Source organism: Suncus etruscus, chromosome 16 (genome assembly GCF_024139225.1).
Source record: "Suncus etruscus isolate mSunEtr1 chromosome 16, mSunEtr1.pri.cur, whole genome shotgun sequence".
Taxonomy (NCBI): domain Eukaryota; kingdom Metazoa; phylum Chordata; class Mammalia; order Eulipotyphla; family Soricidae; genus Suncus; species Suncus etruscus.
The window spans coordinates 19,560,543-19,575,458 of record NC_064863.1 but is presented as its reverse complement, the minus strand read 5'-3'; the positions used below and the strand labels follow the sequence as shown (position 1 = coordinate 19,575,458).

At 37.3% G+C, this 14,916-nt stretch overlaps 1 protein-coding gene across 4 annotated transcripts in view; it reads left to right on the top strand.

The window, feature by feature from the left end:
- The window catches only part of PPARGC1A (PPARG coactivator 1 alpha), a 729,356-nt gene that overhangs the window by 696,532 nt on the left and 17,908 nt on the right, over nucleotides 1-14,916 (top strand). For all 4 annotated transcript variants that reach the window (XM_049789992.1, XM_049789991.1, XM_049789993.1 and 1 more), the window contains 3 exons: nucleotides 10,052-10,970; nucleotides 11,558-11,662; nucleotides 11,803-11,923. In XM_049789992.1, coding sequence (XP_049645949.1) covers nucleotides 10,052-10,970; nucleotides 11,558-11,662; nucleotides 11,803-11,923 — 1,145 coding nt within the window. The remainder of the gene's footprint in view (nucleotides 1-10,051; nucleotides 10,971-11,557; nucleotides 11,663-11,802; nucleotides 11,924-14,916) is intronic.

The window sequence follows — 14,916 nt, the reverse complement described above, 5'->3', positions numbered from 1 at the left end:
AGGGGCAGAGCAATAATACAAGTAGTAGGACATTTGCCTTGCATGCAGCTGATCCACGTTCAATCCCTGGCATCCCTTATGGTTCTCCAAGCCTACCAGAAGTAATTCTGGAGCTCAGAGCCTGGAGTAGCCCCTGAGCATGCAACCTCCAGTTGCATTTAGTTGCAACAAAACAAAGCAATGTATTTCTTCATACGTGAGATTTTATTATTATAAAACCATTTTCTCTCTTGTGAGTTTTGAGAGTTCTTTTATGATAGATACCAAAATTTAAATAATTTAGTTATAGTTTTGATAGAATACTAGCCTACATTATTAAAAATTAATTATAGCTTTTGATAGAATATTTATAGAATAAACTTTTGTTTTGTTTTGTTTTGTTTGTGGGCCACACCTTACAGTGCTCAGCGCTGCGCTTACTCTTGGCTCTGTGCTCAGAAATTGCTCCTGGCAGGCTCAGAGGACCATATGGGATGCCAGAGATTAAAGATTGAGCCCGGATCAATCCTGGGCTGACTACATGCAAGAAAAATGGCCTACTGCTGTGCTATTGTTCTGGTCCCTAGAAAAAACTTTTAATCAAAGTTTTAATCCATAAAAAATAGTGATTAATTTTTTTCTCTTTAATTAACCAATATTTATCTAATTAAACACTTTATTTTTGATACATTGAAAGATTTGAAAGAATATTGGTATCAGATACCTTATATATTTTTTGTTTGTCTTTGTTTTGTTTTGTTTTGTTTTGTTTGGGGGACATATCTTTTAATGCTCACAGGTTATTCCTAGCTTGTGCTCAGGGATAATTTCTGGCAAACTCAGAAAACAATGTGGGATGAAGAGGATCTAAATAGTTTTGACTTTGTGCAAGGCAAGGGTAATTCTTGCTCCCAAACTTTTTAAATACCCACTCTCTGCTTGTAAGATACTAGGGAATGAATAACTAGTATAAGACATGGGAACTAATCCTTGTCATGCATGGAATATAGTTTGTGGGCCAAAGAGGTGCTAAATCAATGCTCTTGTATTTAAGTTGTGGTTTTATAGTCTGCTGGGAAGATAAGACATTTTCTAAGTATAATGAAGTGAAAATAGTATTTATTATGCATAACATTTTCCTAACTCCTAAGAAAGGTAGGCCAGAGAGTGTTTCTAGTGTTTCAGTGTTTCTAGTATGATAATATTATGAGTAAAAGTTCAAACTGAAGAATAGCCAACGCGTAATATGATGCATTGAAAATGCATAAGAGGAAGAATATATTGACATGGGATGTTGGATTGAGGATAAGGAGGACTTGAAGGAGGCTGGAAAGAAATATTGGAATCTGCCTTTAGAAGTGATGTGAAAAAGAAACTAGGACAATACAAGTTTTGTAGTTTTGTTTTACTTTGCTTTTGCATAAAACGACTATGGATTTGAAATGTTAGGCAATGTGTGAGGTTCATGAACTCAGTCAACTCAAAATCTTCAGCAAAATTTGGTGTGAAGTCATGTTTCAATGATATGGCAATCACTGAATAGGCTTCAAAATGATAGGCTGATCCCCAGAACCATCACTCTCCCTCAACACCAGTGTTATAACTCAGATAATCTTATAAACACAGACTCAAGCAGCATCACGTTTTGGGGGCCCCATTTCCTCATATCTTGGCCCCTTTTCCCTCTCTATCATTGTAACCCTGAAACCACAGGGTCCAACATACATTGGGGACTTGTTATTAAACCATTGACCTGATTAGGATTAGATGGGAAGGGTCTCTGGAACTCCATTACTCTCTCAGCCCTCCCAACCCCAACACACCCACTGGACACAGAATATTATCAACAGGAACTCAGTGATGTAGTTTCAAGTTAAGTACAATAATTCCACTGAAGATTGCAAAGTATCATAAGGACAATTTAGGACTAAAAGAATTCTTAAATTGATCAAGCATTTTGCAAGGAACATCAAAGACTTGCATGGAATGGTGTTCGTTAAACTTGTAAAAGCAAAATTAGTTTGAGACACCTTAAGTGAGCAAAATAATTCTATCAGACTTTAAGTATGCAGGTGGGTACTGGAGATCATATTGTTGAAACATAAGCAGAATATTAGGAAGTCAAAGAGCTAATTCAGCCAGAAGAAGGTAAGTAGGAAGGGTACACCTTCTCTTTTTCATCTTATAAGTGCTAAGATTCTTCTATATGCTTGATTTCCGAGACATTTTCCTTCATTTTAAAGTAATACTTATTGAATGAAGTTAAATACAAAACCTACATCTCATTAAATCACGGTGGGCAAATAAATAAATAAAGACATCTTAATTATCCAATATCAGCATATATATTCAGTTAGTGTTTGTTATTTATTTCAAATTCTCTATTAAATTTATGTGCCATCCATTGTTCTAATCTTTTCAACTTCTGGCTATAATTATTTACCAGTTCCCTTTCATTGGGTTTAATAGTATGTTTCTGGGGCACACTCATATATGAAGTTGTATATTCAATTTTGTACATGAAAGTTATCCAAATTTCCAACAAAATTTCACAATACTGTTTTTGGTGTAGATATAGGAGTTATCAAATCATAGTAAAAGAATCTTCTTGACAATCTCTTAACAGCTACGTATATTACTTCAAATTCTGGAGGTTAGATATAAATACTTTATGACTGACAAAAATAAACTATATGCTCATAGAAACTCTGTGTTGCTTCAAAGTCAAGTTTGTCTGACCGACTAGAGATTATGTCTCTTTTCTGAAATCTGAATTTTAAAGCTAGTAATTGGCATCTATTATGTTAAATAGTTTTCATTTCATTTGCCAAGTGTCATTGATTGGTATTGGCTGCCAGGAGTACTGTGTTGAGAAGGAGTCTAAGCCCAAATCTGTACTCAGTGGGAATGTCATGATCAGTTAGTGATGTCTGCCACAGGTGCAGCAGGGAGTAGAGAGGGCAGAGATGTTTTTTATGTTGTTGATTTGTTGATGCTTGGACTCCAATTTACACCCTTAATCTATTCCATAGTGTAAGAGGAAGTGTATGAAGATGCTCCCCATGCCTTTCTGGTATCTTCTCTTTCCTGATCACACTTTTACTAGCAGTTTTCAAACATTTAGGTAGAAAAGTAAAGAGTCAACAAAATTCTAAGACCTCCAGAATAATTCCTCTGTCCCATCTGCAGTGTCTTTGAGAAACAGGAGGGATGAGATGGGAAGTTTGCTTTATTAGATATCGCCAGCTGGTCTGACTTTGTGATTGTCCTAAACTAGCTCATTTTGGCTGATAAAAAAAACACTTCTCTTTTACAGGTGTAAAAACTAATTTGATTTCAAAATAGCTGTTAGTAAAGCAAGATGAGAGAAAAGAGAATGCTCTTTTGGCAGAAGGCATTTAAATCTATTGCATATGGAGATTTCCAGAGTGCTAGACTTTTTTGTTTTTAAAATGGAAAGGCAAAACAATGTCAGCTCAACCAGATGATCATTTTTCACACAAGCTATGAAGGAATTTGGTTAGGTACCAAAGCAAGCGACTGACCCTTACATGTCTGTGTAAGCCTACCTAAGTTGTTTTGGTTATTGTTAGCAACGTGATTAAAAAAAGAAAACACTAACAATGACTTGTTAGCTACTTAGAAAAAAGAGAAAAGCTAACTCATCATCTTACTACACTAAGTCTTGGTAATTCTTTCTTCTATTTATCTATTTCCTTTTTTCACAACCTGATTTTTGATTTAGTGGGTGAGTAACTTGGCACCATTTATTCTTATTTTTTTAATATAATTTTTATTTTGGTCATAGTGGTTTACATATTGTTGACGATAATATTACAGGCTCACATTTACATAAAATCAGGGGGGTTCCCATCACCAATTTGTCCTCTCTACACTCCGTGTTTGTCCTACCTCCCATATCCTCCACCCTCTCCCCCGTGGTTGCGAGAAATTGTGGGCACCATTTATTTTTTAACTGACTGTATTCTCCCTCATTTTCATCCAGTCATTCATGGTGTTCTTTAGTAAACATGCTTAAAAAAAAGCATGTATTAACCAATCACTTTTTTTATTCTCTCATGTAGTATGTTTTAATGCTTTATTTAAAGTTCCCACTTAATAGTACATCTTGCTGGACTAAGTCGTGAAAAAAGTAACATGCATTTGCTCTCCCCTTTTGAGATATACTTGTTTTTATATGGGAAATCATTGGGAAAATAAACCAAAGCAAAATATAAGCAGTGGTTGGTGATTTTAAGGAGAAAGCCAAAAATTCGTGAACTATATGATACATATGTATGTACATATAAAATCCTAAAGAATCCATTCATGGGAAGAAACTACAGTTTCTGCACTCAGGTATCTTCCCTGGAGGTGCTCAGGGAACTATATGGGATCCTGAGGATAGGATCTGGGTCAACCATATGTAAGGCAAATTCCCTGCTGACTGTACTTTTTTCTCCAGCCCCTTTCCAACAATTCTTACTCTTAGGAATTTCCAGTACTTCAATTTCTCTCTCTCTCTTTTGTTTTTGTTTTTGGGCTACTCCCAGTGATACTCAGGGGTTACTCCTGGCTATGTGCTCAGAAATCGTTCCTGGCTTGGGGGACCACATGGGACTCTGGGGGATAGAACCCTGGTCTGTCCTAGGTCAGTCACATGCAAGGCAAATGCTCTACTGCTGTGCCACAACTCCGGCCCCATTACTTCAATTTCTCTTGTAAAATTTACTCTACGAAAACTTTAAGTCTATAAGTGTAATTTTAAGTATAAACTTTTTCAATCTAATACTTCAATTTTTATTTTAAAACTTACTCTTTTAAATACTGTAAGCCTATAAGTGTAATAATTTCTTTGTTCTTGTTTTATTTTCTTAAATTTTCCATATTTTTTTTCCAAATCCAAGGTAATTTTGTCTCCCATGTTAATTTTTAAAGCTTGGTGTAGACCATTGGAAAGCCAGGTTTCTTTCTCTCCTTGGTATCTTCTCTAGCTCTATAGGAAAGTTCACAAAGACCAATAAATAATATTTTCATCTCCCCTAAATAAGAGTTGGGGGATTCAACACATAGCATTAATATGATCTGAAGCTCTTTACTAAGGGCAGCTTGTTCCTCTGTAACCAGTGGCAAAATACAAAATACTTAAAAAATAGTAGTGACAGGAACAGCCTTTTCTTTTTAAAGAACTGTTTTAATCAACGTTGATTGGACTTATGCTAACCAGAGTATAGCAGAAGACCTCTCTCTGCCACTTGTTAACATTTTGCTGCTGCCTCTTGAGGGACCCTAGCTCCAGGACAAAATGGGAGTAGGGACAGGGCAGTGAAAGAACTTTATCAACAGAATATTTTGAGAACTGGTGTAACAGTCACAGTTCATACTTAGCATCAGCCCTTCCTATCCTGTCTTATCACTCATTCCAAGTTCTTGTGACTTAAAATATGTGACTTGTACAAGCTTCCCATAACTCTCTCTCTCACTCTCACTCTCTCTCTCTCTCCTTCCTTTTTTGATGAGTCTTTAGGCAAATAAAGATATATCTGAATTGGCAAATAACAGAAGTAAAATCTCAATCTCCAATACAACTCCAAGTCAAGTTAAAGACTAAGACTGAGAGATGGTGTAAAGTTCTGATAAACTATTTTTAAAAAAATCTGCCAAAGTTATTGAGGGGATCATAGTCTATAAGCACATAATACACAAAAGGAAAGCAATTAAACTATTTTTTCTTTACTAGAACACAGAGCGGAGAAGTCATTATTTATCATTCAATTAAACAAACTCAAGAGACACTCCTCTTGGAAATACATTTCATTGCCCATAATGAACAACAAAACAAAACTTGTCTAAGACAATTTTTTTTTTCAAAGAAAGGGCTGTTTAAGAAGATCGTTGTGAAGTGTGTACCACTTCTCCCAGATTTGCTGTGCAGAAGTGTATAAGTGTGAATGATGTAGAGGTACTTGTTTATTATAGAGCACATTTCAATGCAGTAATCATAAATATTGCTAAGGTTGTGCTCTGTTGAAATATGACCTACATACTCTTGATTGTTTGTGTTACGTGATTTGTCTGACACCCATTACATTCTGGGTAATAGCGGCCATTTGTTGCTCTGCACAGCAGGCTCTTTTGACAAAAGAAAATAGGCAGCAATAAAAAAGCTATAGTCTGAATTACATTCTGCACAGTGCTGCACTGCTGAGAGTTTGTGCAAGTGTGTTAACAATGCTCTGAACTGCCTCTTGTCAGCCTTCAGCCTGTAATGGCCATCTGTCCTCACATAAATCTGTCAAAACCTGCTAAGTTCAAGAGAGAGCATGGAATATACCTTGTACTGTCAACACCAAAATGTACACATTCCTCAGAAAATCAACACACGGCCAAGAATCCGGAGGTTATGGGAAGCATTAGCGCTGTTGATTTAGGCTTGTGGGATGAAATGGAGAGGCTGCATATTAGGGAGAAGATGAGCAAAGGTGGTGGCATTAAGAAATTGAGCATTGAATATTGGCCGAACCTGTTGGAGGGCCATGGGCAGAGTCAGGTTTTGAGAAAAAGAGTTAGGGAAATTTGATTTGTTCAGGTACAGACACAGGATTCCTCGTTTCTTCAGTTGCTCCTAAAACTTTGATGCTATGTTAAAGTGTCTTTCTCTTTTTTATTGTGTTCTGTTATGTCTTAGTTTTTGGTCCCAATTCTATCAGATATAAAGGTTTTCAAGGAAGTGTGCTTGATATGAAGTCTTATGTTCCTTGGGATATACCCGTTTCATTTCTATGTAGTCTCTAGTTTAAGATGTTTCAGCTAAACAGTCAAACTGTTGTGAGATTTATCTACATTATTTACTCCTGTCCACTGACTCATTAATCCTCAATTCCTTGCACTGAATGATTATTGTTTATTAGACTGAAGAATAATTCTAAAAGAAGGGCAAGGTCTTGGTATACTCAGTCACAGGGTGTATCTTGGGGTGTTCTATGAATTGTAATTACATGCAGAATAAAATATGCTCAATTCCCATTGTAAAGAATTCCTAGCTTATTAAAAAAAAGAACCACAGTTCCTATAAATCCAAAATACCCGCATCTATATGGTTTCCAATCCATTGTAGGTGGTCAGTGCATGTTTGGTTCCTTGCCACAGGCTGCTGGCCAGCATGTAGAGAAGGTAGAAAGACTGTTTTTATTTCAAAAGAAACTACAATAAGAGAGTTGCCACTCCCAAAAGCAACTTGAGAATCAGTTATTTAAGGGATAATGAGCTTAGGTACTAGGACAAGGGTTTCAAATGTTCAAGACTAAAAAGAATGTCTATATTTAAAATCCCTAGATAGCTGGACTATTTTTAGGACCAGTCACTCTTTAATAGTGGCCTAATTTGGCGTTTCTGAAGTTTAGGCTTTCCTTTTATAAGTGTTGAATGTCAGTCAAAATACATAGACTTGAGGGCAAGGTGGCAGGCCATGGGGACAGTGTAGGGAAGTGGCTCACACCATGAGGTCTATGAACTCCCTCATTAAAAATGTTCCACCAGTTTCCCAAGTGATTCTTGACTCACTGAGCAGTGAAACACACGATTATATGAGGAACTAGAAAAACACAAATAAAGATGAGTAAAATATTTTGCCAAAATAAGCCCTAGTTTATTTTACAGTTTAATAGTCTATTTGGAGAGAGTAGATAGAATTTACATCAAAAAATAAGAATACAAAGCAATATCCAGTGAGTGATTCTGGGAGTAAATTTGTGGGGAAAATTAAAATCTCCCTTATTGGAAGGGCTGGCAGGGTCTCATTAAAAGAATGATAAAGTTAGATTTCAGAATATTAAATGCCATTTTTTCCCAATTTAAGAATATTTCAGGGGCTGGAGAGAGAGCATGGAGTTAGGGTGTTTGTCTTGCATGCAGAAGGACAGTGGTTCGAATCCCAGCATCCCATAGGGTCCCTGAGCCTGCCAGGAGCTTAGAGTAAGGAGTAAACCCTGAACACTGCTGGTGTGACCTAAAAACAGAAACAAAACAAACAAAAAATAAGAATATTTCATTGTTATTTACAGGGCAAAAGGTCATTGGCTTTCATGTGTTTTAGGAGCTTAACTTCCTGTGAGAAAACAAGCCGGTCTTTCCTTCCTGGGAAGCCACATCTCTAGTTGTGTGGAAAAGAAAAGGAAGCTGGTGTGTGGTAGAAAGAGAAGCCAGTGTGTAGGAAGAGAGTTGCATAAAAGGGCAACTGAGGTAAAAATTAAAAAAAAAATTTAAAGAGAGAAAGAAGAAATTGACCGTTTAACTCTTCTAAGTGGAGTATGAAACCAACTTTACTATGAAAGAGCAAACAAAGAAAAAGTCTTGAGTGACACAGAAGTCTCAACCTTGAGAGAGATTTCCCTGCTTTCCTTTGCTGAAGGTGATTGGAGCAGATGGAGAGTGGTGGCTGATAGAGGGAGCCAATTCCCTGGGCCAGGAAGTCAGTGTCCCCTCCTCTTCCGGTGTGTTCTCCCTTGTCTTTCTGCCATTTTTTTTTTTCTGGGCTGAATTCCAAACCTAAATTTCTTTTTAAGTGTAGTTCCTTTTTTTTTTCTTCAATGAAAGAGAATGCATTCCCTTAAAAAATGCTGATTATTTTCTGTGAGCACTTTCACTCAGGGAAGCAATCATATTCTCCATCTCTTTATGGTAAAGCAGGAGAGGGGAAGCAGAACTTTGCAGAACTTATGCCACATGTCAGGTGGTTTTCCATGACCTACTTGGTTATTTATATGTCTATATTTTTTCCAGCCAGGTAGGATTTCTCTGCCCTTCCGTGAAATTGGCAGTTGCCTTAAGTCCAGAGCTTGTTACCAGACTCAAGTACTTTTTTGCTGAATAGTGTTCACCAGTCTTCTTAAATAGAAAGTATATCACAACTAAAATGTTCCCTTGTAAGCAGAAAGTTATTTGAACTCCAGTCTGTACATTCTTCAAAGTTACGTGAACTCTGAGGCCACTGCATGAGTCTTTTCTGGCACAAAGGAATGAGGAGGACTTACTCAGGAATGGAACTTAATAAAAGCAGGGACTCTTCCCATCCTCTCCTCTCCGACTTCAAATGGGATTTTTCTGCTCTTCTGCAGAAAAGTCCTTCAGGCAGCCACTGACGGGTTCACTCCTTCTTCCTTTATTTTTTATTTACCTAATTAGTTACTGAAGCTTTTATTCATTTCAGTCCTGTAGCCTCATAACCCGCGCTGATGTTGTGCTCTAAATAAAATGGTTCAGTGCCACTAAGCTATTTAGTGTTACTGTTCACTAAGGTTTCTGTTGCAGAACCATATTTTAGACAGAATGTATTAGTTATGCTTACAAGAATGTATTATCCCTACATTAGCCATGGTTTACTAAGTTAATGAACTGTGGAGACAAAGAATCATTGCTGTCGAGTTGTAGAGTTGTCTAGTTTCATGAAATCTTTTCTTGGGTCTTACTGAACTTACTGGGAAGTTGCCTCTATTATGCCACCAAAGCCAGATTTAATGGCATCCCATCTTTTTTAAATGTGAATTGTCTATTTTTTTTTTCCCTCCATGGATAGATTCTTGAATTCAGCCAAAATCCCTGAACCACTAGCATCCTTCAAGATGTTCTTTCCAGACTAATGCTATTGAAGTTTTTCTGTGTTTCTCCCCCTGAGTCCCATTGACTTCATTTGCCCTAAGACAAATAACCTGCTAATCTTGACCAAGAGAGCTTTGCTCCTGCCTGGTGGGTGGAGGCCTCAGGAAGGTGGGTGTTGTTATTTTCTGGGTGGCATGGATAACTCAAGAACAGAATACTATACTTCTTGCTTCTGTTTGTCACCATGAATTCACCTTTTCTGGGAGCCCAGAGCCCAGTGAGAGACTGAGCAGCATTGTTTCAGAGCTTGTCATGAATGTGCTTTTGCTTCATGCAATTTTAACCATGATCTGAAAGCTTAGAAAAGTGAGGAAACATGCCCTGGCATTAAAAATATATATATACATATATATATATATATTTTCTCCTCTTTTCTTTCTCTCTCTTTTATTTTTTTATGTGTGTGTGCTCTTAGGCCTAACTCCACCCACCACTCCTCCGCATAAAGCCAACCAAGATAACCCTTTTAGGGTTTCTCCCAAGCTGAAGTCCTCCTGCAAGACTGGGGTACCACCACCATCCAAGAAGCCCCGTTACAGTGAGTCTTCAGGTACTCAAGGCAATAACTCCACCAAAAAAGGGCCCCAACAGTCTGAGTTGTATGCACAGCTCAGCAAGACCTCAGTAGTCACCAGTGGACACGAGGAGAGGAAGGCCAAGCGGCCCAGTCTGCGGCTATTCGGTGACCATGACTATTGTCAATCAGTGAATTCCAAAACGGAAATACTCATTAATATTTCACAGGAGCTCCAAGACTCCGGACAACTAGACTACAAAGATGCCTCTTCCTCCAATTGGCCGGGCCAGATTTGTTCTTCCACAGATTCAGACCAGTGCTACCTGAGAGAGACTTTGGAGGCAAGTAAGCACACCTCTCCTTGCAGCGCCCGAAAACAGCTCCAAGACCAGGAAATCCGAGCCGAGCTGAACAAGCACTTCGGTCATCCCAGTCAGGCTGTTTTTGACGACGAAGCAGACAAGACCAGTGAACTGAGGGACAGTGATTTCAGTAATGAACAATTCTCCAAACTACCTATGTTTATCAATTCAGGACTAGCTATGGATGGCCTGTTTGATGACAGCGAAGATGAAAGTGACAAACTGAGCTACCCTTGGGATGGCACGCAGTCCTATTCATTGTTTGATGTGTCACCTACTTGCTCTTCTTTGAACTCTCCGTGTAGAGACTCTGTGTCACCACCCAAATCCTTATTTTCTCAAAGACCCCAAAGGATGCGCTCTCGTTCAAGGTCCTTTTCTCGACACAGGTCGTGTTCCCGATCACCCTATTCCAGGTCAAGATCACGGTCCCCAGGAAGTAGATCGTCTTCAAGGTAAGCTTTGTCTAATCCCCTCAAAGCTTCAGCATTCCTCAAAAGGAGCCTACATAAATTCAGCCACATGTAGCAGAGCACAGCTTCTCCCCTCTCCCCTGCCTTCTAGTCTGCATGGAGCTAATGAGATGACAGTTACGCATGCACACTTCTACCAATCTTCTCTTAATTCTGTCAGGTGGGAGCACTGTGTCTTGAGACAGGGAGATCAGAAAAAGTCACTTGTAGGAAACTTGCTCATGGAAATTTTTCCATTACTTGGAAAGTTGGTCCCCTGCCAACATGGTAGAGATACTTGCCAGATAAAGATGACAGTGTAGCTGACTAGTGCAGGCATTGGCATCAATAAGGGGTGCTGGGAAAAAAAATAAAAAAAAAATTCATGTCCCCTGCCAGACCTCTGGACACACACTGCAGGATCAAAAACTGTCCCTGAGAAATCTAATTCCGAGCTGGGAAGAAAAAGACACTTCCTGCAATAGGCTATTCCAGACGTCATTTAGCCCTTGCCCCTAAGCCGGGGTTAAATGGCAGTTCACCTAAATGGCAGTTGTCAACATCCCTTTTGTTCTTTTCTTTCGTCTCAGATCTTGCTACTACTATGAGTCAAGCCACTGCAGACACCGTGCACACCGAAATTCTCCTTTGTGTGCAAGATCACGTTCAAGATCACCCTACAGCCGCAGGCCCAGGTGATGATGCATGTCCTCTTTCTGCTACTCCTCTGGCCCCTGCTGGCCATGAGATGTTATCTCAAGCGCTTCCCTTTCCCTGGTTTATTGGCCACATTGGCTAGTGCCAATGCACTTAATGATGCAGTTTTGTTTCTTAGGTATGACAGCTACGAGGAATATCAGCATGAGAGGCTGAAGAGAGAAGAATACCGCAAGGAGTATGAGAAGCGGGAATCTGAGAGGGCCAAGCAGAGGGAGAGGCAGAGACAGAAGGCAATTGTAAGTAGAAGAGAATGTCTTTTCTTTCTTTTTTAGTTTGATTGGTTTAAATATTTGGTTTGGTTTGGTTTGTTTGGTTTGGGGCTGCATTTGGCAGTGCTTAAGGCTTGTTCCTGCCTCTGCACTCAGGGATCACTGAATGAGCTTGGTGTTGCCAGAGACTGGATACAGGTCAGCTGCATGCAAGAAAAATACCTTACCTGCTATACTATTGCTCTATTTCTATTTATGTTCAGTTTAAAAGACCTCTTCTCTTCCCTATTTTCCTACTGCTTTTCTTCTTTACCTTCCTTTTCCCCTTACTTTCCTCTCCTCCTTTTCTTTCTTTTTCCCTCACTTTTTTCTTCTTTCCAATCTATTTCTTTCTTACCCCTCCCTATCTCTCTGTCTCTCTCTTCTCTCTCTCTATTATATAGATGTGTCTATATATATGTATATATATTAACAAAAGATAAACCTTTTTTAAAATATGCAGTATTCATTATTTGGACATCAAATAACATTGAATCTTCAGTCTTTCCTACTGAGTGGCCCACAAGATCTCCCCATACCCCAGGAAGACATGGCTGATCAGCAACAGTGACATTGCTCACTGCTGCCTTTATATGCTTCAGATCAGAATTGTTTCAATAAAGATTTGATGTAGTTTGTGGATTAAAGTTCAGGGAAATGATTTTTAACTGTAAAGGTTAGGTTTGTGTGCTATCTTGCATTAATCCCCTACCATTCACCAAATATTGAAAACCTTAGATAAAAAATGGTGACTTATTGGGCTAAGATTAAGCATTGAACAGTTATCAGCTAGAGGGACTGATCTGATAAATTTGTTCACCACTGGCCTTGAGGAGAAAGAAGTGAGAAGTAAATAATGCCAAGGCTAAAGGTCTATGATCTAGATTGTCCTTTGACTTTGAATCTACCTAAAACTGAATCTATGTCCTTTTGCAAATTATACTTTTCTTCATTTGTTCAAAACTTTCAAATGAGCTGTGATATTATCTAGAGAGAACCATTAGTTAACACTTAGAAAACAATTGAAAGTTAAAAATTCAATTTTTCTAAATTTGATGTAATAATAACTTATTCAATAACTGTAACTCACATTTACAAAGTGCCATAGAATTTATAAAACCTCTTAATAAGCTTTAGCTTACTATTTAATCTTTTCAAAACAGAATCCTATTAATCCAACGTGTTGGAAAGTAGTTATTTCATAGTTTGAAAATTAATATTTTATAAAATATTTTGTACTTATTCCTAAAATATGACACTAAAGAGCAAAATAAATAGTTTCATTGTACATTAGCACATTGGGCAATATGCAATGCAACTCTAACTGAAACTGCATAGTAAGTGAATATTAATTACATGCACTTAATTAATGGCTTTGGAAATTAATTCAGCAACAGATATTTATATTTAATAAAAAGGAAGTACATTTTTATGAGTTCAGGATATTTTCATATAGATTAACTAGAGTGATTATTCTATAGTTTATGGAAATCACTACCCTCAATTTAAAAGTAGAAACCATTTGCCTTTCCTTTTGGTTGTAAGTACTGACAGAGTCCTTAGTTAACCCTTTAACTAATCCATTCTTTTAAATTCTCTTTGAAAGATGGTTTATATAGTGCAAATGCCAACCCAGCTTATATTTAATCACTTAAAGTAAACTAGACATTTAGAAAATTTGTTATTTGGGTATGGTATATAAAATTGGCTTTACTAGCATAGTTACCTACAGATAGTAAAAGTTTGATATAATAACTTAGTAGTCAATGCTAAACCAACCCTCAATTGGAAAATTAGTTATTTGTTTAGCTTGGCATAAGTAAAGAATCATGCTATGTAAAAATATATTTAAGGTTTACAGGATATGAAATGAAGTAAGGCCAATTAGATACATAAGCAGGCAAACCAAGGTGACAAGTATTCCTCTCATGGGTTCATCTCTGGTACTCTATGGGCATACAAATTGAACCAAGACACAGTAAAGAAGACATCTATATGAGGGTGAGATTGATCTGTATCCTTGTCTAAGGGACAGCAAAACTTTCTCAGCACCTTTGCTGTCCAATATGGTAGCCATGAATCCTAGGACTAATTCATTCAGTCCAGAAGCAAGATGCACAGTAAGTAGACTTTGATTGTAAAGAAAATAAATAAAAAGTATAAAAGACAACATTAATATTTTATCTCAGTCACTAGTTAAGACAAAAATATTGTAAATGCATTGACATTAACTAAATACAATTCTTAATTTTGCTTGAAATATAGTCATATACATAGAAAATCTAAAATTATGTATGATGTGTTGTAACTTTATTAAGTGTTGCTATTTTAGGCAGACTTTAGTTCATAATACATGTTTGGAAAAAAACAAGTCATATTGGTAAACTGCTAGCATTTAACATTGGGGCACAGGAAGCACAAGTGTCAGGAAGTCTGTGGAAACGAGATCTTTGCAGGGACCAGTAAATCATGATAAAAATGTTGAAGTCTACCTTAAAGGCATGGTAGAACTATTTAATGAGTTTACCCACAGAAAGATTTTTCTGATTGATTTCCTTCCTCAAAATGATCTTCTTTCTTGTGCCATAATGCACTTGCAAAGTATATTTTTTATGAACTTGGGCACAGAAATACAAGCAGTCATTTTAGGCTCAGATGACTGGATTAGCTTGAAAAGTCATTTGTGAAAAAACTAAGGAAACTATGTTATTCTAAAACTGTTTGGCCTATTACTTGCTCTTCATAATTTAGTCATACCTTAAAATAATAAATAAGTAGCTAATTGCACTTGGAAGAACTTGAGAGCCATCCTGAATTATCCATTAAGTAAGGTCAACATATTATTAAAGGTTCAGTTAACTGAGATAACAAAGGAAATAAAAATTATTAAAATGATGCAATAGTTAATATCATAAATTTAAATAGTCTATATTTGTCTTATGTTCTGGTTTGATTGTATCTTTATTCAACAAGAGAGTCAT